At 49.5% G+C, this 26,156-nt stretch overlaps 2 protein-coding genes and 1 non-coding gene across 7 annotated transcripts in view; 2 read left to right on the forward strand and 1 right to left on the reverse strand.

Annotated features, from left to right (window-relative positions):
* TBC1D31 (TBC1 domain family member 31) overlaps window positions 1-919 on the forward strand; it is an 85,560-nt gene extending 84,641 nt beyond the window's left edge. Inside the window, exon 20 of the mRNA XM_025393467.1 lies at window positions 732-919. Coding sequence (XP_025249252.1) covers window positions 732-904 — 173 coding nt within the window. The 3' untranslated portion in view covers window positions 905-919. The remainder of the gene's footprint in view (window positions 1-731) is intronic.
* A 12,963-nt stretch (window positions 920-13,882) lies between these two features.
* Window positions 13,883-26,156, forward strand: part of FAM83A (family with sequence similarity 83 member A) — a 32,629-nt gene continuing 20,355 nt past the window's right edge. For 2 of the 5 annotated variants that reach the window (XM_025393246.1, XM_025393247.1), the window contains exon 1: window positions 17,145-18,129. In XM_025393246.1, coding sequence (XP_025249031.1) covers window positions 17,650-18,129 — 480 coding nt within the window. In that variant the 5' untranslated portion in view covers window positions 17,145-17,649. Of the gene's footprint in view, window positions 15,034-16,814; window positions 18,130-26,156 lie in introns of those variants that run through there. The other 3 variants (XM_025393243.1, XM_025393244.1, XM_025393245.1) reach the window with 2 other exon arrangements.
* LOC112630921 lies at window positions 15,114-15,329 on the reverse strand. Its single transcript, XR_003121034.1, has one exon. It is a non-coding gene; the product is annotated as a small nucleolar RNA U3 (small nucleolar RNA).

The raw sequence follows: 26,156 nt of genomic DNA on the forward strand, positions 1-26,156 counted from the left end.
GGGACCAAGCCATGCCAAAGAGGCACATTGAAGGCCCCTGCTCTGGTTACATACATCAAAACTCCCTTGGCCCAAGCAAGTCACATGGCCAAGTTCAACATCAGTGGGGCAGGGAAAAACACTCAGCTTAATGTGGCAGAGGGTACAGAGTCTCAGGCCAAAGGGAAGGAAAAAGAATGAAGGATAATCCAGGCTAGGCACAGTGGCTCACATCTGTAATCCCAGCACTTCAGGAGGCTGAAGTAGGCAGATAGTTTGAGGTCAGGAGTTCGAGATCAGCCTGGTCAACGTGGTGAAACCCCACCTCTACTAAAAATACAAAAATTAGCCAGACATGGTGGCATGTGCCGGTAATCCTAGCCCCCTCAGGAGGTTGAGACGGGAGAATCGCTTGAACCCGGGAGGTGGAGGTTGCAGTGAGCTGAGATGGCACCAGTGTACTCCAGCCTGGGCAAAAGAGCAAGACTCCATCTAAAAAAAAAAAAAGAATAATCCAAAGTGCCACACACATAGACGTACACAAGTCAAGCCCCCTCAAGTCACTCCTAATCCTATTCCCCCTCTAGAGAGAAGCCCAGTGAGTGGTCTTCCTACACACAAACATAAAAATAAACACTTGGGTTTTAGGTATCTACAAAAGATCATATGGTACTTATTGCTCTGTGACATTTTCCACTTAGTAAGCTGGACCTCCTTCCTTGCCGATACGTAGATATCTTCCCTGTTCTTAGTAACTGCAGTAGTGTCTCTGAGGAGAGGAGATGTGGACACAGATACACACAGAGAGGAGACCATAAGGAGACCCAGGAGGAAGATGGCCATCTACAAGCCAAGGAGAGAGAACACAGAAGAAACCAACCCTGTCAGCACCTCCATCCTGGCCTCCGGCATTGTGTGGGCATAAATTTCTGTTGTTTAAGCCACCTGGGCTGTAATATTTTTGTTACGTTAGCCCTAGCAGCCCTAGGTCTTCTAATTCTAGAACATCTCATCCTTCCCAATTAGTAACAAATACTACAGTGAACATCTTACGCATGTATTTGATAGCAAATGTCTGAGGAGCTTGTGGACAGCCAAACAATCTGTGCTGTCCTAGATTCAGCAGGTTTGCTGTTTCACCCCAGGGAGCCCAGAAGAATTTTCCATCTCCCTGAGGGTGAGGACCAGAAGCCTCGAGAATGGCCTGAGCTGAGCCAGGGCATTCACAGGCGTCAGGAGCCGGCCAGGGCTTTTCTTTTCACTCCTGGCCTCTTCCTGCACTTCCATCCCACCCGCCCACAGGTCACTGTCTCCATCTGCTTGGCAGGGGTCACAGCTGGACTGTGGGCTGCATCTGGCCTGGCCACAGCCACAGCCTGGCTTCTTGAAACAGTTCTCTGCAGGGGCTGCTCCAGCTGGAGGGACGTCAGGGTGAGTTGGTTCCAGAGTCTATGCACACCGCAACTCCCCTCTCCTTGGCAGTTCTCTCTACTTAAAATAAAAATAATAACAGGGCGCGCTGGCTCACACCTGTAATCCCAGCACTTTGGAAGGCCAAGGTGGGCGGATTGCCTGAGCTCAAGAGTTTGAAACCAGCCTAGGCAACACGGTGAAACCCCTTCTCTACTAAAAATACAAAAAATTAGCCAGGCGTGGCAGCGTACGCCTGTGGTCCCAGCTACTCAGGAGGCTGAGGCAGGAGAATTGCTTGAACTCGGGAGGTGGAGGTTGCAGTGAGCTGAGATCGCGACACTGCATTCCAGCCTGGGCAACACAGCAAGACTCCATCTCCAAAAAAAATAATAATAATAAAAATTAAGATAATTAAATAAAATAATAAAAATAATAAAGATAAAGAGGGAGTCGGGGGCTCCGAGAGGGGAAGGGTTATCAGGGCCGGGAGGAGGCTGGGGAGGAAGGGCCTATGGTGGGTCTCAGTTCCCCTCTGGCGCTTTGGGAAGCAGCAAAGTTTCCCCAGGTCTGGCCTTTTCCCCACAGGCCTTGGTGACGTGGCAGGACTTGGCGGTAAGTCCAAGTGTCTCAGCTCCTCATCCTGGCTGTGACAAGCCAGCTGGGCAAGCCGAGGGAGGCCCAGGGAGCCCGGATGTAGGGAGCAGGGAGCAGGGAGCAGGGTTTTCTCCAGATGTGCCCTGTGGGAAGCAGCCAGCAGTTCTTTTGTCATCTGTGCAGGGGAGTGGAAGGCCATGGTCGTCCCAGCTCAATTTCCTACTCAACAAGTGGCTGACGAGTTGTGAGTCAGCCTGTTGTTGTTGGACTGAGAGCCATTGCTCTGCGTGGTGCTGACAAAGCACCCAGAAGAAGAAGGAAGGCCTCACCCCTGCAGATCCAGATGTTCCCAGAGAGCTTCCATTGTCCCCACACTGTGGCCAGAGGGAGCCGTCATAAATGCTAACGTGTCTAACGTGTCCTGCTGAACAGCCTCGGAAGCTCCCACTGCCCATGACATAGAAGCCAGGGTGCCCGCGTGCCCCTGCGGGCTGACCTCCCAGCCCATCTCTTCCCACTCCACCCCCACCCCATACCCCACGGACACCCCATTCCCTCCACCCCGCCCACCCGGCTGATGACTGTCCTGCTGCTCTCCCCTGTGGCCACAGAGAGGCCTCCTGAGCTGGCTCCCTGCTGCTCACCCTCCCATCCCTGTACTCCCCGGACCTTAGGTTCATCGCCGTGCGGTGCCATGATTTCTCAGTTACTGTTGTTCCCACCAGATCACAGGCAGGCACGCAACAGGGGCCGTGCGGTACCCACTGTGCGAGCTTATGGTGGGCCCTGGAGCATTTGTGTGTTTGATGACTGCATGCAACTTTTCCCAGCCTGCACTGTAATGGCTCGACTTTTCTTGAGGGCAGGGACTGTTGTTGACTTATTTCTGCGTCCCCAGTTTTAGTCTGATCAAAGACTAAAGTTCCAAAGGCGTGCAGGCTCTGATTTCTGTAACTCGGTAAACCTTTCCATGGACTGACCCAGAGCGGGCTCTGAGGCCATTGCCCTCTCTCAGTATACTTGGTGGGGAGACAGCGAGGCCCCTAGCCAGAGGAGAGGAAAGAGTTACAGGATTCACCTCACAGGGCCTTCCCACCCTGCTCCTACTGACTGATGAGATAAGTCGGAGTGGGTGTGGTCCCAGCAGCCCTGGGGCCCCAAGGAACTGTGGGCCTGCTCCTTCCAAGTTCAGGCCTGGAACAACACAGTGGTTCTGCCCACAGTTCCAACAGGTATAACAGCAACGGGGTAACAGTGCATGTCCCCATCACCCCCCATCACCCCAGGCCAGAGTCATGAGGACACAGAGCCATGGGGCCTCCTCCTTCACAGGGCTACTGCGTCTCCTGGTTCTTATCTGCAGGAGCCAGGCACACAGGGACTGGGCTGTCTGAGCACCAAGGTTTTCAAATCATATCACAAAAATCTACCCCTGAGCCTATATCTCAAACATAGCTTTTGTCCCTGAAGTTGCACAATTAAATTGTGGCAGTTGCATCATCTGGCTCATAGTTTAAGGCTTAGAGGTTTCACTACTTTAGATGACAGTTTGATGGCCCAAGGGAGAAAGTCTGATTACAAAGTGGCATTTACTGGGAGATCCAGGCCCCCAGAAAGGATTGATCTGGGGATCTCAGAACAGAGACTCCAGCAACCCCCACATACATACAGAGTAGGCACTCCCTGAGTGTGGAATGAATGCATGATGTAAGTTTATAAGTGAATGCATGATGTAAGTCCGTCTGCCTTTTAATATTCAAACATCTGTCCTCACTTCACACACACACACACACACACACACACACACAGAGAGAGAGAGAGAGAGAGAGAGGGAGAAAGAGGAGAGAGAGAGAGAGAGAGAGAGTGAGCATGCACAGGTCTTTGCTTATTGAAGGGAAGCAGGGAATTGGTCACAGTGAGTTGATTCAGCCTTACAATTTGTAAGTCACTAGAGCCAAAGAGGGGTGTAAACCAGAATCTTCTAGAGCAAGCTTGTCCAACCCATGGCCTGAGGACTGCATGCAGCCCAGGACAGCTTTGAATGCGGCCCAACACAAATTCATAAACTTTATTAAAACATTATGAGATTTATGCACGGACCCTTTTTTGTTTGTTTTTTAGCTCATCAGCTATTGTTAGTGTCAGTGTATTTTATGTGTGTCCAAAGACAGTTCTCCTTCTTCCAATATGGCCCAGGGCAGCCAAAAGATTGGACAGCCCTTTTCTAGAACATTGCCTTTCTCTGCAAAAAGAGGCAGTCAGCAAGAGTTGGCAATGGGGGTGGCAGGAGGTTGTACAGTACACATAAAAAGAATACAACCCACTTGGTCCACAGAAGGGACTAAAGCTGGTATTCTGTTCTCGCTTGGGACAGAGGCTGCTGGAAGGCGACCAAATGTTTCACTCAACAGGCATTGATGAAGTGCGCTTATGAGACAGCCACTGGGATTAAACTGATGAACAACAAGACAGACATGGTTCCTCCCTCATTAAGAGACATTAAGTAGGTAAACAAATGCATAAATGAGCTAATTCCACATTATGGGAAGTGCTGTGAAGGAGGCGATGAGAGTTAAGCTGAAGCCTAATGAATAAGTTCTTTGTTGCAGACAACAGAATCCACTCTAGCTAACTAAGCAGAAAGGGATTTGTTACAGAGAGTTAATTCGTTACAGAATTTCCAGGAGGATCAGGAAACCGGGCTTGGATGCCACAAAACAAGGACAACCCAGCCAGGAGGAGGCCCAGCCACACCACAGGACCTCCCTGCTGCTGCCCTCACCTCCCCCTCTGGCACACGGCCTGGCACCAGCACTTGCTCCTGTCTAAGCTGCTGAAGAAGAACCAATTCCTGCAAGGGGTCTGCTCAGATGGCTCATGTATGCCTTCCAAGTCGTGCAGGGATGCTCCCACTTGTCAGACCCAGGTCCCTAGAAGAGCTCTGGCTTTGGGTAGGGCTGGGAAAAGGCTTTTTTTTTCTTTCTTTATGATGGAGTCTTGCTCTGTGGCCCAGGCTGGAGTGCAGTGGTACAATCTTGGCTCACTGCAACCTCTGCCTCCGAGGTCCAAGCGATTCTCCTGCCTCAGTCTCCCAAGTAGCCAGGATTGCAAGCATGCGCCACCACGCCCAGCTAATTTTTGTATATTTAGTAGAGACAGGGTTTCACCATGTTAGCCAGGCTAGTCTTGAACTCCTGACCTCAGGTGATCCACCTGTCTCAGCCTCCCAAAGTGCTGGGATTACAGGCATCAGCCACCGCACCCAGCCAGGCAAAAGACATGTTGAACTTCTCAGATGCCTTGGAAGAGAACACTCCAGGGAGGTTGCAGGGAGACCCAAGGTATCTGATATCTCCGCTGTTGCTGCAACACACAACAAAATGGTAACAGGTTTTTTTTTTGGTTTTGTTTTTGTTTTTGAGATGAAGTTTCGCTCTTGTTGCCCAGGCTGGAGTGCAATGGCGCGATCTCGGCTCACCGCAACCTCTGCCCCCTGGGTTCAAGCAATTCTCCTACCTCAGCCTCCCGAGTAGCTGGAGTAGCTGGGATTACAGGCACGTGCTACCACGCCTGGCTAATTTTGTATTTCTTAGTAGAGACAGGGTTTCTCCATGTTGATCAGGCTGGTCTCAAATTCCCGACCTCAGGTGATCCGCCCGCCTCAGCCTCCCAAAGTGCTGGGATTACAGACGTGAGCTACTGCGCCCAGCCTAACTATTTTGATGTCCAGTGGTGTGGCTATGAAAGATGTTCTGTTGCTTTTTTTAATTTTTATTTTATTTCTTTTGCTTGTCTCTTTTTCCCAAATTTTTACAATGAACATGTAATATTTACAAAACAAAGTGCAAATGCCAGTAGTGTTATTTTCAAGGAAAGGAGACACAGTGGAGTCCAGTGGAAGAAGGGTTTCCCAGCCCAGCTTGGAGGGACTAATTTTCTAAACCGTTACAAACTTTTCAAGATATTTGATGCATGATGTACCAAAACATGAAATGAGAGCACAAAAAAGTTCCAAGTGTGGTAATCCTTCTGATTACCCCTGTCAACCTGAGGGCCACTTTGGGCAGGTTCTGACTGTTTGATGACCTGAACTATTCACTATTCATGAGAATCATCTCTAAGTTGTTAAAGAGATGGCATTGGGGCGGGGCACGGTGGCTCAAGCCTGTAATCCCAGCACTTTGGGAGGCCGAGACGGGCAGATCACGAGGTCAGGAGATCGAGACCATCCTGGCTAACACAGTGAAACCCCGTCTCTACTAAAAAACTACAAAAAACTAGCCGGGCGTGGAGGCGCACGCCTGTAGTCCCAGCTACTCGGGAGGCTGAGGCAGGAGAATCACTTGAACCCAGGAGGCAGAGGTTGCAGTGAGCCGAGGTCATGCCACTGCACTCCAGCCTGGGTGACAGAGCGAGACTCCATATCAAAAAATAAAAAATAAAAAAGATAAGGCAGCCCACAGTTTCTTTTCTGCTCTGCCCTTCTTATTCATCAGCAAGCCAAAGGTAGAGAGTGTTGGTAGAATGTGTGCATATCAAGAAGTGAAATAAAACTAGTTGTGTTCGTTTTGTGCAGCATTTCTACTTTCTGGTAAGAATGAAATACATATGCATGTACAAACAAAATATGGGTTGTGTAATTTCAGTAATTCCATGTACAAGTTAAACGCTCTCATATTTGCATTTAAAATGTCATTGCACAATGTAAACATGAATGCTAACAATCTTTCTTTTTTTTTTAACCGAGACAGAGTGTTGCTCTGTTGCCCAGGCTGGAGTACAGTGGCGCGATCTCTGCTCGCTGCAACTTCCATCTCCCGGGTTCAAGCGATTCTCCTGCCTCAGCCTCATGAGTAGCTGGGATTACAGGCACGCACCACTACACCCGGCTAATTTTTCGTATTTTTAGTAGAGACAGTGCTTCACCATGTTGGTCAGGCTGGTCCCGAACTCCTGACCTTAAGTGATCCACCTGCCTCAGCCTCCCAAAGTGTCGATATTACAGGCATGAGCCACCGCACCCGGCCTGCTAATAATCTTAAATTTTAAGTGTTCTTTACTTAAAACATCAAGCAAATAAGAAAAACACTACAAGAAGTCAATAGAAAGATTGCAGAAGGGAAACCCTTTCTGTTTTAGTACATTTCATGGCATTTTTTTCCCTTTTGTTTTGAGCAAAGGACCCCACATTTTCATTTTGCATTGGGCCTTGAAAATTATGCAGCCAGCCCTGCTATGACCAGCAGTGCATGTTATCATTTCTTAAAGTTATGCTTTGGCAAAGATGTGGAGCAACTGAAATTGCTGCTGGGGATACAAAATGGTACAGGCACCTCAGCAAGCACTGTGGCAGTTTTTTATCAAGTTATATAGACACCTATCATAAGACCCAGAAATCTCATGTCCAGGTGTTGACCTAAGTGAAATGAAAGCACATTCGTACAAAAACCAGTATATAAATATTTATAGTGGCTTTAGTCATAAACTCCCCAAATTAGAAACAGCCCAACATACTTCAGCTGGGAAGTAGATAAATGAACTGTGGTACATCCATGCAATAAAATGCTACTCAGCAATAAAAAGCAGCTAGCTACCAACACACGCCACAAGGTGGATGAACCCGAAGTGTGTTATGCCAAGAGAAAGAAGCAGAACTCAAAAGACTTATACTCTGTGGTTCCATTTATATGACACTCTGGGACAGGCAGAAATTTCGGGACAGGTAACACATCAGTTCTTGCCAGGGGTTGGGGCAGGGGAAGCAGTGACTACAAAGAGCAGGGGGAATTTTTTGCAGTGATGGAAATACTCAGTATCTTTTTTTTTTTTCTTTAATGAGATGGCATCTTGCTCTCTTGCCCAGGCTGGAGTGCAGTGACGTGATCTCAGCTCACTGCAATCTCTACCTCCTGGGTTCAAGAAATTCTCCAGCCTCAGCCTCCCGAGTAGCTGGAATTACAAGCACGTGCTACCATGCCCAGCTAATATTTGTATTTTTAGTAGAGACGGGGTTTCGCCATGTTGGCCAGGCTGGTATCAAGCTTCTGATCTCAGGTGATCTGCCTGCCTCAGCCTCCTAAAGTGCTGGGATTCCAAGCAGGAGCCACCATGTCCCGCCATATTCTGTATCTCGATCATGATGGTGGTTCCATGACTATACGTGTTTCTCAAAACTCAGAGAGTTGTACAGTAATGAAGGGGTTTTTTTTTCTTTTTTTTCTTTTTCTTTCTTTCTTTTTTTTTTTTTTGAGTCACTCTTCGCCCAGGCTGGAGTGCAGTGGTGCCATCTCAGCTCACTGCAAGCTCCACCTCCCGAGTTCACGTCATTCTCCTGCCTCAGCCTCCCGAGTAGCTGGGACTACAGGTGGCTACCACCACACCTGGCTAATTTTTTGTGATTTTAGTGGAGATAGGGTTTCACCATGTTAGCCAGGACGGTCTTAATCTCCTGACCTTGTGATCTGCCCGCCTCAGCCTCCCGAAGTGCTGGGATTACAGGCGTGAACCACCTCGCCTGGCCTAACGAGGGTACATTTTATTGCCAATAAGTTATACTTTGATTTTTTAAGTTTCTGCGATATCCTAACCAAACCATCAGAGGCCCCATGGTTTTTATGCATGTCGGAAATCCTGAGCAGTGGAATGGTGATTCTGAAGTAGGAAACTCGAGGGGGCAAAGGCGTTTGCAGCTGTGGCTCTCCGGGAATGGAGCAGAGTTTTCGCCGGATGCTGCAGATGGAATCACTGAGGACGACCCTGCAGAGATGCCGCTCCCATGGAAAGCAACTGTAAGGTCTGGTGCGGTGGCTCACGCCTGTAATCCCAGCACTTTGGGAGGCCAGTGTGGGCGGATCACTTGAGGTCAGGAGTTCAAGACCAGCCTGGCCAACATGGTGAAACCCTGTCTCAACTAAAAATACAAAAATTAGCCAGGCATGGTGGCACGTGTCTGTAATGCCAGCTACTCAGGAGGCTGAGGCAGGAGAACTGCTTGAACCCAGGAGGCGGAGGCTTCAGTGAGCCTAGATCGTGCCACTGCACTCCAGCCTGGACAACAGAGTAAGACTCTGTCTCAAAAAAAAAAAAAAAAAAAAACCCAACTGTAAAGGACCTGTGGATGGGGGAGTGGGGTCTAGGGTGACCGGCAGGACACCCTGGACTGTTCCGGCTGCCACTCTCTGACCTTGCCCGCCAGCAGAGGCCAGCGCTGCAGGGGCTCCTCAGCCTGCCTTCGCTGAGCTGATTTTAGGCAGAATGGATTGATTGATGTTGACAGGGAGCTATTTACCCGTCTAATTAATTATGCCAACTAATTTCAACTTAATTGCACTTCTCGGGTCATTGGGTAAGGAGACTGTATGATTTTCATGCTGCTGCAGGCCTTGATGAGGAAGTGGCAGGAGAGGGTGGCAGTCGCCCCTGGAGGTCAAACAGGCACCCTGTTCCTCCAGGTCGCTGTGTCCCTGGCCTGACTCCTGCCCCGTGAACAAGCGCTGGAGTCCTATTTATGTGCATTCTATCCGCATGAGCTGGTCTGTGATTCAGGAGCTCTTCGCCGTCTGTTCATTTAACAAGTGCTCATTCGGTGCCTTGGACGTGCCAGCCCCAAACTGGGATAGGCACTTGGAGTTCCAAGAAGCTAAGTCATGTCTGGCCCCACCCCCACCCCAAATTGTTCACAGCCTAAAGGAGGAGATTCCCGCTTAAACCAGCAGTTACAGACAAGCCCAATCCAGGCTCTGTCATGGGGCCCTTAAGGAATTTACTTAACCTCCCTGTGCCTCAGTTTCCTCATCTGGAAAAACATTACCGGTCTGCGCCAGGATGCAGAGTGTATACAACAGGACTATCCGTCCCTGCTGCTGCCCTCTCTACCCACCCTGCCTGTTGTCTGTTGTCTCGTAGATTGTCCCATGTTCCGGATTTTTCTGATTGTTTCCTTTTCATGGGATGACCTAAAAAACTTTTTTTTGGGGGACGGAGTCTCGCTCTGTCGCACAGGCTGGAGTGCGACGGCACCATCACGGCTCACTTCAAGCTCCACCTTCCAGGTTCACGCCATTCTCCTGCCTCAGCCTCCTGAGTAGCTAGGACCACAGGCGCCCGCCACCTCGCCCAGCTAATTTTTTGTATTTTTAGTAGAGACGGGGTTTCACCATGTTAGCCAGGATGGTCTCGATCTCCTGACCTCGTGATCCACCCATCTCAGCCTCCCAAAGTGCTGAGATTACAGGCGTGAGCCACCGCGCCCGGCCTAAAAAACATTTTTTTTTTAATCAAAAGCTTATTGAAGCAGTGCAAAACCAGTACAAAGTATTTCCTTTCTCCTCCTCCTCCTCCTCCTCCTGTTACTTCTTCTTCTTCTTCTTCTTCTTCTTTTTGAGACAGGGTCTTGCTTCTTTTTTTTTGAGACAGGGTCTCACTCTGTAACCCAGGTTGGAGGGTGGTGGTGTGATCATGGCTGTCTGCAGCCTCATCCTCCACAACCCAAGCAATCCTCCCACTTTAGCCTCCCAAGTCGCTGGGAGTACAGATGCATGCACCACCACACCTGGTTAATTAAAAAAAAAAAAATTGTAGATATGGGGGTCTCACTGTATTACCGGGCTGGTTTTGAACTCCTGGCTCAAGCTTCCCAAAGTGTTGGTATTACACGTATGAGCCACTGCACTCGGCCATTTCCTTTCTTTTGAACCACTGAGAGAGAGCTGCCGACAGAATGCGCCACCATCCCTATTACTTTTTGTGTGTTTCCTACAAGCTAGGATTCTCTCCTACAAACTACAATTGAACCATCAAAATTGGGAAATCAACAGTGATAAATTGCTGCCATTTAATCCTCAGGTCCCCTGCAAGTTCTGCTAACTGTCCCAATATGTCTTTCACAGCAGAAGAATCCAGTGCAGAATCACGCATTGCATTTAGTTATCAGAGCTCTTTAGTCTCCTTCACTATGGAGCAGTTCCCCAGACCTCCCTAAGATACTGGCTTTGATAGTTCTGAGATGAGAGGGCGGTTACTTTGTAGGATGTCCTCGCATTTGGCTTTGTCTGATATTTCCTCCTAATTCAATTCTGATCATGTATCTTTGCCAGGAACATCACAGAAGTGATTCTGTCATCTTGTTGCATCCTCTCAGGTGGCTCAAGATTTCAGTTTGTCCCTTTATTAATGAGGGTGACTTTGATCCCTTGATTAGGGTGGTGTCTGATAAGTGTCTGTGTTGTGAAGTATCTTGTTCTCCTTTGTAATTTTCAAGTATTTTATGGGGAGTTTTTTTTATTTTATTTTATTTTATTTTATTGTTTTGAGACAGGGACTCATTCTGTCGCCCAGGCTGGAGTGCCTTGCACGAACACGGCTCACTGCAACCTGGACCTCCTGGGCTCAAGTGATCCTCCTGCCCCAGCTGCCCGAGTAGCTGGGACTACAGGCACACACCACCACACTAATTTTTTTTTGGTAGAGTCAAGGTCTTGCCCTGTTGCTCAGGCTGGTCTCAAACTCCTAAGCTCAAGCAATCCACCCACCTTGGCCTCCCCAAATTCTGGGATTACAGGTGTGAGCCACCACGCCCTGTCGGGAGTTTATATGAAATTTCATCCCATTCCTTCTCAAACTTTCAAAATATGTGTTTATTTGTATTAGTCTGGTCTTGTGGTTTCCTACATTATTTCATGCATTATAATCCTTTATGGCCATGATTTTCATGCTCAGATTGTCCCAGGTAAGCCAGTGGGAACCCCTCCAAGTTGGCTTGCATGTCTTTTTGACATGGCCTCATCACTCTTTGAGCTCCTTCCTGCTTTCTGGCGTGAGATGCTCCATGATCACTTTGTACTTCGTCTGCTCTGGACTTGAAATCGGCCATTTCTCCAAGAAGCCCTGGGCACACATTGCAGTCTGAGCGTCACTGTCAGCAGATAGAACAGGAGAATCTATAATACATATTATAAATGAATAGAATATAAATACAGAAAACAAATTCTAGAAATATTATATATATATATATATATATTTTTTATCTATCTAAGTTTATCTATCTCTATTGAAAGCTGTGAGTTCAAATTGGTGCCTCCAATTCATATCTAAGAAGTCCATTTCAGTTTCCCCCTTTTCTCCATGTGTGCTCCCTGCTCTGACAATAAGAAACCTGGTTTCCCTTACCTTTAATCTATTTGTTTATTTGATCAATGCTCCTGTAGGTAACCAATCTCCCATCTTCCCCCACCTCCTCCTGCTAGAGCTCTGACACCCCTTTTAGGCAGCTCCCCTACCCACATGGACACCCTCTTTGCCCTGTTTGGTCTCCGACTGGCCCCTGTGAGGACACACCCTCACACCCTATGCAGACATTCCCTCACCCCCTCAGTCCCCTGCACCTCCTCACTTGGCCTGGGCTCCAACACATGCTCTGAGCCACCAAGCCCATTCCCACCGCTGACACCCACCTTGCTCTGACCCACCCATTGGCTTTAGGACTGACTTGTTCCAGAAGAAAAGAGAAGGGAAGTGTGGAGCAGGGAAGCATGCACACTTTTAATGACATGGAAAAGACACTTCTGAGTAATGCTAAGCAAAAAAGAAGGCAAGATATATAAAATTGTAAGGAGAGTATAACATCAATGATGTAGAAAACTCAGAAAGAAACACTGGCACTCTCTCCGGCTAAAGAGCCAAGCAGAAACTGGACAAGGTTTGTTCACTGACCACCCAGTGCAGCGCCCTTAGATCTCACACCCTTTAAGGTTACCGCTGTGCCTTATTTCCTTCCTGCATGAAACGGAATGGTAATAGCATTTACTCACAGGGTTGTCATGAGGCTGAAGTGAGTTAGCACAGGAAAATGACGTAGGACACCACCGCACTCACATAGGACGTGCCCCACAAATGTTAGCTGTCACTATAGGGACGAGAAGAGTGAAGTTCAGTGAGGTCCTCTATGATACCTTCCTGAGGTCCCCTATCATAGGCACAGTCTGGACACAGTTGTGCCCAACTCAGAGTTCATGTAAGCCTTTTGCCATTGCACTGCTCAAGGAATTAGAAGCAGTGGGAGATGGGGCAATACACCCATGACCAGGACAAGACTGCCTGAGACATATTCTACAAACGCCTTGCGGACCAGAGGAGGAGCAGTTACAGCCGCTTGGTAATTCACCAGGGGGGCTTCTTAGCATTGGTCAGATTCCGGATAGACCTTGAACGCTGGGAAAGATTTGAATAAGTTATGATGGTGGAGGGAAGGACTGGGGGAACAGACTGAACAATGGCAGGAGACTGGGATCCCCACATCGGTCACCTGTAAGGGTGTTCCTCAGCGCTGCACGTGTTCTGGGTCAGGCAGCTCTGTACTGTGGGGGACTTTCCAGTGTGTTGTTGGATGTAGCAGACCCCCTGGCTTATTCTCACTAACGCCAGTTAGCAACCCACGCCCCCAGAATGATGACCGAAAATGGCTACAGACGTTGCCTGATGTCCCCTGGATGGGGGTCCAAAATCGCCTCCAGCTGAGTGCCACTGTCCTAGATAAATGGAATCTTCAGGAAGCCCCAATATGCCACTCATTTATTAACAGGAGTCTGGCTTCTCATCCTTTCTCTGATTGTTGGATGACCTCATGAAAAGGAGACAACCACACTTCAGATGGCCACAGGAAGGAAGAAGGGAAGTGGAGTCCTCCATAATCCACAGTGCCTGTCACTGAGGGCTCCTTGATAAGGATTTCTCAAGGTATGAACGTGCAGTTCAACAGCTGGCCAGACTTCCTGGTTCAGAAGTGCAATCCTAGCTGGGGAAGTTTGTTATTGCAGCGGGCAAGAATGAGGACACTTCACAGGGCTGGGCTGCAGAGGAGAGATGAGAGACTAAGCTGATGAGAATCACCAACCAGTTTGATGACTTTGAGAACAGTCACTTCCTCTTTCTGGGCTACAGTTTTCTCCTCGGTAACTGAAGAGCTTGCAGTACCTTCAGCATTCCTTCAGGTGAGGACTTCTCTGTGATTCCTGCTATGGTTTGAATGTGTCTCCTAAAGTTCATGCGTTGGAGGCTTAATCCCCAGTGCAAAAGTGTTGGGAGGTGGGGCCTAATGAGAAGTAATTAGACCGTGAGTATTCTGCCCTCATGAATATATTAATGTCACTATCATAGGAGTGGGTTTGTTAAAATGAGTTCGGCCCCTTCTTTCTCTCTCTTTCTTCTGCCCTGCACTATGGGATGTACAGTGCAGAAGGTCTCACCACATTGCTGGCACCATGCTTTTGGACTTCTCAGCCTCCAGAACCATGAGCCAAATAAATTTCTGTTCATTATAAATCACCTAGTCTGTGGCATCCTGTTAGAGCAGCATAAAATGGCCTAAGATAATCCCTACAAAGAGTGGCAAAAGAACAGTTTCCAGCTCACTGGCAGAATTCTATGATCAACTAGTAATGTCTGCCAGGGATGGAGGATGAGTGACACCAACATGTATTCATCTTGATTCAACTGGAATCTCTGGGTCTGTGTGAGGACCAAGAGCTGGGGACAGAAGCAGGACTCTAGAGGGGAAGTTTCATTCAGATTCAGGTTTTTGTTTTGTTTTAAAGAGCTGCTCTGTGAGAGGACAAGGAGAAAATGGTCACAGATACCTCTCTCTCAGGGAGACACTCAAACATTTATTCAACCAAGAAAGAGAATTAGGTCCAGGTGAAAGGAGAACCCCAGAATACCCACCTACTTTTAAAGTTCTCCCCATGCATATTCAGGAACCAATAAGAGGATTTGTAATGCGCTGTAAATAGAAAGGGAAGGGGAATGGGAAAGAAAAAAGTGAAGCTTGGAATGGTGGAAAGTACACGGGCTCTGCCATTTACCAGCTGTGTGATCTTGGGCAAGTGACTCAACCTTTCTGAGCTTTGGTTTCCTCTTTGGTGAAATGAGGACTAATAATTCATTTCTCCCTCAGCACAGAGAGCCAGCAAGCAGTGAGCACTCAGCGATGGCCAAGTACAGGAGAAGCCAGGCTCGAATGAACATATGGGACCATTTTGTGCAGGGTCTCAGGTAGGCTCAAGACTTGGCACTTAGTTTAATAGGCAACAGGGAGCAATTGACAACTTTAAAAAAAATTAACATAAATGAGAACCACTCAGACTGTGTCCTCTTCCTCTTTCAGAGGAAGATAAGAACCATCTTCAATGGCACATGGCAGGTGCCAAATTGCCATGAAGCAATACCTAAAGCCACCTCATGCTCAGGAGAAAACGCTCACCTTCCCCTCCTGGTTCCCAGGGCTCTACACGTTCAGAGAAACTTCTCTAGTAATTAATTCAGGAACTGGTCGCTGAGAGTATAGTCTATGGACAGCTTCAGAGCCATGGAGTGAAGCTGAGCAAATCCATGGACCACTGCCCTGCCCCGGGGTCTATCTCGCTAGACTGGGGACAGGACTTGGGTGATGCAGGAACAGAGAATGGCCTGAGGAGGACACAGACCAGACCAGAGAGGAGGGAAGATGGGAGGAGGATGTGGGAAAAGGGCTTGCATCAATCTACAGAAGCAAGAGTTAGCAAAAGGCGGAAGGGAACGGGCATAGATCCAAAAGGCAATGGGAGAGAGAGTTTATTGGGTTTGTCCTCTTTGACCGCCAGGGATTGTAGGGAATAGATAAAATAGAATAAAGAGAGGATTGCTCAAGATTATGAATTGGATTCCTTCGATGTTCCAAAAAGAGAGAGAGAAGAGATTCCTTTTATTTTATTTTATTTCATTTTATTTTATTTTATTTTATTTTTTGAGACAGAGTTTTGCTCTGTTGCCCAGGCTGGAGTGCAATTGTGTGATCTTGGCTCATTGCAGCCTCTGCCTCCTGGGTTGAAGCAGTTCTCCTGCCTAATCCTCCCGAGTAGCTGGGACTACAGGCCCAAGCCACCAGGCCCGGCTAATTTTTGTATTTTTGGTAGAGACAGTGTTTCACCATGTTGGCCAGGCTGGTCTCGAACTCCTGACCTCAAGTGATCCACTTGCCTCGGCCTCCAAAAGTGCTGGGATTACAGGCATGAGCCACTGTGCCTAGCCACACCGCACTTTAAAAAACACTGTGGTACTGCTGGGCTGAGGCACAAGGACCACAGCTACAGTAGGGTTATAGGTGCTCACAGCTGTTTTTCTCCAAAGAATGGCTATGCCACTGAAAGACATCAAGTTCTTACCATATCCCAGCTCTCTGAAGACCACACAATCCTGATTTCTTGCTGTCATCCCTGAGCAGATAGCGTCAGGGCCTTGCTTTAATTTCTTCCCTCCTCACCACTCCCACAGCACTCTCTGCCTGTAGCACCTGACACTGCCCGAAGACTTTCTCTGGGTTCAGGGCTGTGCTTGGTGAACTGGCTCCGGGAGCAGCCCTCAGCCAATGATAACTAGGACTCCTTAGATAAACTCTGCAGCTTTCTCACCCTTTGGGCAGGAAAACCTTAAGATGTATTTGCCACCATCACCCAGAGGTTCCCACAGGCTGGAAACCCCTGATGTCCCCACAGATGTCCATGAACCCAGATGTCCACAACAGTGGCCTGCTCATCACCTTCACCTGGCCTGGCTTCCTTCCCTTCCCGTCTCTCTTTCCCACTCCTCTCTGTGCTTCTCAGAATGACCTTCTGATTAACCACCTGTACTCAAATCCTAGTCTCAGAACCTGTTTCCACCAGAGCCCAATCAAAGAGAGTCAGGGTTTTAGGCAGTTCATCCCATTGTCAGGCCACGACCTGATCTGGAAAGAACACGTGGTCACTCCCCTCAGAGTTCATGGATTTCAGACCCACGTGCTGCTCCTCCTGCTCCAGCACCAAGACCAACTGGTCCTTTGGGCTCGTGGGCTGCGGGCAGCCTCGGCTCGTTCTCCAGACGGTGTTCCAAGCAGCCTCTTCCAGCAAGGCAGCGTTGGCCTGAGTACTGGAAACTCTTTGCGGTCTCTGCAAACAGGACAATGACAATGACACTTGAGAAGGCATGGGAGAGAGGAGCTCCTTCATAGGGCAGGGAGGGGTGGGCACTTGGGCATGACCAAGGAGAGGAGGCACACCTGGTCTACAGCTCTCCCTGGCCCGTGTCCAGCTCCCTCCTCACACGGGGCTGGGGGAGGCATCTCAGGGATGGCATCTTTCCCGCCACAGGGAAATTCTCATCTTTGACACAGCGTGGGAATCGAGGCATCCAGGAGGGGAGCAGAGGCAGGCAGGCCTTCTTCAGGCCCATCCTCCAGCTGGGCTGGTGGTGCTGGGGAGGCTCCCTGCTTGGTAACAAAGGCCTGAGGGAGAGTTGTGAAACCCAGCAGGAAAGCCGGCTCACCTTCGCCTCCCCCTGCGGCTGGGAGGAGAGGAAATATCCCATGACTGACTGTGCCAAGGTGGTGTCTGAGCCAGCCCTCCCGGCCCGAGGGCAGGGCAGGTGGCCCTGAGCGATAAGCCAATCCCTCGGCTGCGGATGAGGAGTTCTGAGAAGCATTGCTCAGGACAGCGGTAAATCACTTCTTGGAGGTGCCCTGCACGCCGGTACTGGGATCAGGTGGCCTCCCAGGGGTGTGGGAGCCCCACTCCTCCGTGGTGTGTTCCATTTGCTTCCCACATCTGGAGGAGCTGACGTGCCAGCCTCCCCCAGCACCACCCAGGGACGGGCGGCATGAGCCGGTCAAGGCACCTGGGCAAAATCCGGAAGCGTCTGGAAGATGTCAAGAGCCAGTGGGTCCGGCCAGCTAGGGCTGACTTTAGTGACAACGAGAGTGCCCGGCTGGCCACGGACGCCCTCTTGGATGGGGGTCCTGAAGCCTACTGGCGGGTGCTCAGCCAGGAAGGCGAGGTGGACTTCTTGTCCTCGGTGGAGGCCCAGTACATCCAGGCCCAGGCCTGGGAGCGCCCCTGTCCCCCAGACACCCTGGGAGGGGCAGAGACAGGCCCTAAGGGACTAGACTCCAGCTCCCTACAGTCCGGCACCTACTTCCCCGTGGCCTCAGAGGGCAGCGAGCCGGCCCTACTGCACAGCTGGGCCTCAGCTGAGAAGCCCTACCTGAAGGATAAATCCAGCGCCACCGTGTACTTCCAGACCGACAAGCACAACAACATCAGAGACCTCGTCCGCCGCTGCATCACCCGGACCAGCCAGGTACCAATGGCAAAACCCTGTCTCCGTGGCTAAGTAGCAGGGAGGACGGGGGGCTGATGGAGCAGGGAGAGGGGTGCATTTTGCTCCCAGGGTCAGAGTCCAGATGATTGGGGCTTCAGATGGAGGGGCATTGCTGTCCGCCTTGCCCTGGACCACTGACCTCCTGATCCCACCTGTCACAACCGGGGTCTAGGCCACCACCACTTATCACCGGAACTCCTGCAATCACTTCCTGCCTGGCCCCCTCTTCCATTTTGATCCCCATCCTTGCAGTCTCCATACTGCAGTAGAGCAGCTTTTCCTCTCTTCTTTTCTTTTCTTTTTTTTTTTTTTGAGACAGATCTTGCTCTGTCGCCCAAGCTGGAGTGCAGTGGCACTATCCCGGGTCACTGCCACCTCCACCTCCCAGGTTCAAGCGGTTCTCCTGCCTCAGCCTCCCGAGTAGCTGGGATTACAGGCGCATGCCACCACGCCTGGCTGGTTTTTGTATTTTTAGTAGAGATGGGGTTTCACCATGTTGGCCAGGCTGGTTTGGAACTCCTGACCTCAGGTGATCTGTCCACCTCGGCCTCCCAAAGTGTTGGGATAAAGGTGGGAGCCACAGTGCCCTGCTAGAGCAAGCTTTTCTATACTACAAATCTAATTTGGTCTTTTCCCTGCTTAGAGCTTTTGGTAGCTCCCAGTTGCCCACAGTGGGAAGAGCAAACTCCTTAGCATGGTTCGCACCTCCTCCTGCTCCATACCAAGTGCCCTGTAGAGCTTGTCTATGGGCCTTTGTGTGTGCTGTTCCCTCTGCCTGGCCCTGCTTGCCTTCCCTGCTTTTCATTTGATGCACACCTACTCCTGCTTCAGGACCCAGCATGAAAGCCTCTTCCCCAGTAAGCCTTTCCTGAATTCCCCAGGCTGTGTTGGGGTACCCACCTCCGCACTTCCAAATGTAAGGGGACCACTCCGCTGGGCTCACCTTTGCCCCTTCTCCTCTCAGACTCTGCTAAGACCTGTCTGCCCACAAATGACCTTGTGGCTCTTGAATCCAGCCAGTGGCCAGGCAGAAGATGGGGTAGGCAGCAGAGGGCGTTTCTCTCTCCCCAGAATTTTCACACCTTGATAAGTGTCTTTAGAAGAGAAAAAGCCCTTCAAGCCCAGAGCTGGGCTGGTAGGACTTCAGGCACCGTAAGAGCTGGATCAGGAGTTCTCCCAATGCCCCGGGATCTCCAGCCTCAAGTGACATCCTGCTGTCAGCCGGAAATGAGTGGAGGGACTCGACCTCTGGGGTCTTGTTCTATCCCAGGTGCACAAAATGACTCCAGCACCAGGCTGTGGGTGCCCACCCCTCGCTCCTGATACTGCAGAGGAGTAGGGGAGAATGGACCCCAAGGAAAAACATTCATCGTCTGTAAAATCCTCTCTGTCTCACTCTCTGCCTCTCTCTCATTAAAATTATTTATTTTGTTACCCTTAGAAGAACTCATAAAAGACCGTGCTGATGTTTAGGTTGGTTTTTTGCTAGGTCCCAGTCTCATAACTGAATTCCCTCTCAAGTTCAATACCGTGTGAAATCTTAAGGTTCCAGAAAAAGCCACCAAGGGTGAAGAGGCCATGCGTGGAGGAGGAGGGAGGGAGCGGAGTTGGAAAATTTAGTGGAAGGTAACAACAGGTGGGGCGTTGGCTTTCAGTGCAGCTGGGCTGCTTGGAGCAGTGTTTCATGTTTCCGTGGCAGGGCGGCATTTGAGGATGCGTCCAGGCAGGCGGCCAGGAGTGCCCACGCTGCCTTGCAGCCCGGCACTGGCTGCACCCCCTCAGGCAAGTCCCTGGACTCCTCAGGGTTCAGCTTCTATGCCGGACTAAGGTCCCTCCAGGCTCCAAAGGCCTGTTCCTGAGTGTGCCAGTTCTGGTCTTTCTGCCTGAAGTTCAGTGCTCTCCCGAGGTGTGGGGATCAATACTGTTGGGGGAAATTGTCAATCACAGCTGCTCGAAGGGCGAGGGAGGATCCCTGGAAGGAAGCCTGGTTAGGGCTTATAAAACACAGTCCCCTGGCTGAGTCCCTCTCCTCCCCACTCCACACCCAGTGAGGCTTCTGCATCCACCTCTAGGACCCTGAGACCACTGATGTCCTTTGGACCAGCACAGTGTGTTACGAACTTAGGACAACACTTAAAAATCTGAAGGTTTTACCTGAAAGTAAGAACTTGCAGCTCCTCTTAGCAGGTGGGCTCTGCTGGCATGGAGTTGTGGCTGCTTCGTTGGGTGGGTCCTCTTTGCCACAGTCCCTACCATTCCCTGTTGTCCTGGGACCCTCAGGGGTTCACTCGTTTGGATGTCTGCCAGGCATCCAATAATAATTAATTGGTTATAATTATTGGTTAACAGGTACTCTATTAATAATAAAGAACTATTTCAAACAATTCACAGTTTTAGTTTCTTTTCTTTTTCTTTTTCTTTTTTTTTTTTTCTGTCCCCCAGGCTGGAGTGCAGTGGCTCAATCTTGGCTCACTGCAACCTCCACCCTCTGGGTTCAAGCAATTCTCCTGCCTCAGCCTCCTGAGTAGCTGGGATTACAGGCAGCTGCCACTGCGCCAGACTAATTTTTGTATTTTTAGTAGAGATGGGGTTTCATCATGTTGGCCAGGCTAGTCTTGAACTCCTGACCTCATGATCCACCCACCTCGGCCTCCCAAGTGCTGGGATTACAGGCATGAGCCACCACGCCCGGCCAGTTATAGTTTCTAATATGGCAAACATCAGTAGCTATAATCCACAGGAACAAAAGCTCTTTGAGATCACCAATAATTTTTAAGAGTAGAAAGCAGGGTTTGTGATGTCCCTGTCACACACATAGGCACATATGCACACACGTACACACACACGAATGCACACAAATGCACATACACACACCCCCTTGTGCAGGGACTCGAGGACAGCCAGTTCCCACAGACACAGCTGGGGAGCTGGAGCCTCAGCCTATGCTGTCCTTGGAAGTAGGTGGCGAGAAGAATAGGAGAGAGTGAGGAAATAGATTTGAATTCTCCCTCTCCTAAGCCTCAGCCCCCAAGCGGAGTCGGAAGGGAACAAACTGAGAGACCCAGCCTGAGAGGTGTTTCCTGGAGCAGTTTCCACTCTAAAAGAAGCAGGAATTCTCCTTCCTTCCCTTCATGCCCAAATTCCTTTATTCCAGGCGGGGCGCGGTGGCTCTCACCTGTAATCTCAGCACTTTGGGAGGCCGAGGCAGGCGGATCGCCTGAGGTCAGGAGTTCAAGACCAGCCTGGCCAAGATGGTGAAACCCCATCCCTACTAAAAATACAAAAATTAGCTCAGTGTGGTGGCAGATGTCTGTAATCCCAGCTACTCGGGAGACTGAATCAGAAGAATCGCTTGAACATGGGAGGCGGAGGCTGCAGTGAGCCAAGATGGTGCCACTGCACTCCAGCCTGGGTAACAGAGCAAGACTACTCTGTCTCAAAAAAACACTTCCCTTATTCCACAAAGCCTAACGTGCCCCCGCATCCAGGATGGCAGAGTGGACCAAGAGGGATCCCTCCCTCTGGGGAGCTCCCTGCCAACCACCTGCTCCTTAGGAGAGAGGAGAAAGCATTAGATGATGGCAGTCCCAGGCTTGGGCAACCCTTGGTGCCTGGAGGTGGAGAGAGGGATTAGGGCAGGCTTCACGAAAGAGTTGGTCTCGGAGTTGAGTCTCAAAGGATGAGTAAGCGTTTGCTGCGCAGAGAAGGAAGGGAAAGGAATTCCAGACCTAAGGAGGGTCACATGTGAAAGCCAGGAGGTGTGAGAGGGCCCATGTGTCTTAGAGGTGATGGGACCAGAGCTTGGGGATGTGATAAAGGGGGAGGACAGGAACAGAGGCTGTCAGGGTCAGAGCCAAAGACTGAGAGCAGTGGTTCCCAAAGCGCGTGGTGTGGGGGATCCCTGAGGTCCCTGGGGCCCTTTCAGCGACCGTAAGACCCTGCCCTTTCGAACCACTTATCCCATGTGGGGCTAGATTATTCCCATCCACTTCCTCCCAGACAACCCTTCGCAGCAGATTCACGCAGAAGCAGCTCTGATGAGGTGAAGGTGCGGACATCAGAGGTTTGCAAAAATGCAAAACAGTGCCGCTCTGCTCACCACGTTTTTGTTATTGTTTTGGAAAATACATTTCTTTTTCATGAAAATTGTTATTTTATGTTAACATACAATGGGTTTATTATTGATATTTTAAAATAACTATTAATAACAAAGAACTATTTCAAAAACTATTCAGTTTTAGTTTCCAATATGGCAAACACCAATAGCTATAACCCACACGAACAAAAGCTCTTTGAGATCACCAATAATTTTTCAGAGTGGAAGGGGGTCCTGACACCAAATGGACAGGGAGTGTTTCAGGCAAGCCGGGGCCAGTGGAGAAAGTGAAGTGGGGATGAGATGGGATGATGTTCTCGGCAGGGAAACTCTGGGGGCTGGAATTATTGCTTTTTTATTTTATTTTTATTTTTTATTTATTTATATATTTTTTCCTGAGACTGAGTCTCGCTCTGTTGCCCAGGCTGGAGAGCAATGGCACAATCTCAGCTCACTGCAACCTCCACCTCCCAGGTTCAAGCAATTCTTGTGCCTCAGCCACCAAAGTAGCTGGAATTACAGGCACGTGCCACCATGCCCAGCTAACTTTTTTTTTTTTTAAAGTAGAGATAGAGTTTCACCATGTTGGCCAGGCTGGTCTCGAACTCCTGACCTCAAGTGATCCGCCCACCTCAGCCTCCCAAAGTACTGAGATTACAGGCGTGAGCCACTGCACCAGGCCTATTGCTCTTTTTCTAGCATGTCCTCCTTTCTCCCTCCCTCCCTCAGGCTGTATCTGATGGAAACAGACAAATAGGCAGACAGATGGACATCAGTCCTTCTCTTAGTCCTGAAGCAGAAGGTGCGAGGCGTGGACTCTGGGAGGGTCCGGGCCACCTCTGCATTCTAGCCCGGGGGAGTCGGAAAGTGATCTGCACCTCCACTCCTCATCTGGAAACCGGGCCATGGTGTGGTGAAAGGCATCTGAGGTGGACACAGGGCTAATAGAAGGTGCTCAACAGGAAGTTGCTGTTGTTATTACTCATCCCTCAAAAGCAGGCTCAGAAAAATCACCAAAACATAGGCGAGAAAAAGAAAGAGGAAAATAGAGTGGAGGTGGGGTGCTGAGTGGCCCCAACAACTGTGCCCAACATGGATGGCGGCCCCAACCGGACCCAAATCTCATTTCCCCTGAGGATTTCCAGCCCCTGAGAAACTCACATCCGCCTGGCAAGGAGCAAGGAATTCTCAGCCAGGATGCGAGGTCCCCACAGATGGCCCTGAGAGTGCTGTGGTCCCGCAGACAGCATCGCCTGGCTGGGCACCTCCCTCTCACTGGAGCTCGGGACTCCTGGGCGTGCCAGGCTCTACTTCTAGACCCTCTTTCTTCAGCCAGGTGTCACGGAGAGTGTGTCCTTCTGCCTCTCGGCACCCCTCCCTGCTGTGCTGGTCTCTCTGAGTGGCCTTACAAAACACAGCCTTCTATATCCTTTTTCTTTGGCTTATACCCATAGAGGAGTGGCACTAGGTTTTTGTTTTTTTTTTTTTTTTAGATGCTGGGTCTCACTATGTTGCCCAGGCTACACTCGAACTCCTGGGCTCAAGCAATTCTCTTGCCTCAGCCTCTTGAGACTACAGACGTGTGCCACCACACCCAGCCTGGGCACTAATTTTAACCCTCTTCCATAACCTGGCTTAGAACAACACTCTTGCATTCTGTTATTCTAACATTACCCACACTTTCTCATGAACAATGCACATAAAACCGAGAGTCATATTTTAAACTCTCTATATATACTAACGTACTAACTCTCTATATATACTAACTAAATGTGATATACTAACGTAATCACCTTTATTTTATAGTGCTGTAATTCACATTATCTGGGTTCACAGTTAGACCCATCTTTTCTGATAGCTAACGTGCTATTACTGTGTCGTATTTTAGAGGTAAAGAGACTGAGCACTGGAGAGGTGTTGACTTATTTGAAGGCTAGTTCCCAGCAGCATCAGGATGAGTGTCAAAGTTCCCTAACTCCAGACAGATCGCTTTTTCTCTGGGTTCTGTGCTACCCTTTGTGTTAGCTTTCTAGGGCTGCCATAACAAATTACCACACATTTTGTGGCTTAAAACTACAGAAATTTATTCCCTCACAGTTCTGGTGGCCAAAAGTCAGAAATCCAGGCGTCACTGGGCTGAGCCCACTACAAAGGCCTGAGGAGAGCGTTCTTCTTTGCCTGTCCCAGCTTCTGGTAGCTCCAGGCATTCCTGGTTCATGGCCGCGTCGCTCCAATCTCTGCTTTGGGCTTCACACGGCTTTCTCCTGTTCTCCCAGTGCTTCTCTTCTGATATCTCTCATAAGGACACGTATCATCGGATTTAGAGCCCACCAGATAACCCAGGATAATCATCTTGAGATCCTTTACTCAGTTACATCTGCAAAGAAGCTTTTCCCAAATGAGGGCATATGCACAGTTCTAGTGGTCAGGGTTGGACGTTTCTTTTGAGGAGACACCGTTCAACGCACTACACCTTCTTTTTCTTTCTTTGTTTTTTTTTTTTTTTTTTTTTTTTGAAATAGGGTCTCTCTCTGTCACCCAGACTGGAGTGCAGTGGTGCAATGTCGGCTCACCGCAACCTCTGCCTCCCAGGTTCAGGCGATTCTCCTGCCCCAGCCTCCCGAGTAGCCAGGATTACAGGCGTGTGCCACCACACTGAGTTGATTTTGTATTTTTAGTAGAGATGGGGTTTCGCCATGTTGCCCAGGTTGATTTCGAACTCCTGGCCTCAAGCAATACACCAGCCTCAGCCTCCCAATATGCTAGGATTGCAGGCATAAGCCACCGTGCCTAGCCTTCAACCCACTATACCTTCTAAGGAAGAACAGTGGTCCAAACCAGTTACTGGCTTCAAATTAATCCAGCTGGAAGACAATCCCAACAGGAAGCAAACAAGATAACCCTAGACAGGGTGAGCCTGTATTTCCAAGCATCCTTTAATTCAAGATGCTGGGTTATTTCCAAACCTGCCCCGTCTCTGTTCATTCACCAGCTCACCCAGCCCTGTCTCAGGAAAATGGTGAGTCACTGGCACAGAACTGGAAGTACTTACTGACCTATCAGGCAGGGAGGCAAGGGTCTCTTTCGTCAATACCTTGGAAGAGGAGGCATTTATCTTTCAGCCAACAGGGAAAGCCTAAGCTGCTTTCGGTGCCATAAGGCTACATGTGTGCAAGACAATTAATTGTGTGATTACAGGGCCATGGTTCTAATGATCACACCCTCATTATTAGAACATCTTTTCCGATTTCCTGCCCAGGGTGAGCAATTTCTGAGGAGTTCCCTCTCCTGTCTGGCTATCCGTCCACATCACAGAAAGTAGATTCCAAGTGGATACCAGCTATCAGTTTGGCCTGCCAGCGAGACACCTCTCTTTCCTTTGCCACTTCCCAGATGGCAGTGGTTTAAAAAATATATTGCAATTATTAGCAAGAGAATGGGACATTATTATTGCAGGTAATCTTGAAAAAAGTGAATGGCCATATTCCCTGTGAAAGGAAATTATCTTGGGCCCCCAAAATCACTAAGGGAAACTCAAGCTGGAAACTGCTTAGGGCAAACCTGCCTTCCATTCTATTCAAAGTCACCCCTCTGCTCACTGAGATAGATGCATATCTGATGCCTCCTTTGGAAAGGCTCATCAGAAACTCAAAAGGATGCAACAGTTTGTGTCTCACCTATCAGTGACCTGGAAGCTCCCTCCCAGCTTTGAGTCTTCCTGCCTTTGCTTCAAGTTGTCCCACCTTTCCAGACCGAACCGAAGTGCTTCTTACATATATTGATCGATGTCTCATGTCTCCCTAAAATGTATAAAATCAAGCTGTGCCCCGACCACCATGGGCACATGTCATCAGGACTTCCTCAGGAACGTCCTCAACCTTGGCAAAATAAACTTTCTAAATGAACTGAG

The sequence above is a fragment of the Theropithecus gelada genome, chromosome 8, assembly GCF_003255815.1.
Source record: "Theropithecus gelada isolate Dixy chromosome 8, Tgel_1.0, whole genome shotgun sequence".
In the NCBI taxonomy this organism is placed as follows: domain Eukaryota; kingdom Metazoa; phylum Chordata; class Mammalia; order Primates; family Cercopithecidae; genus Theropithecus; species Theropithecus gelada.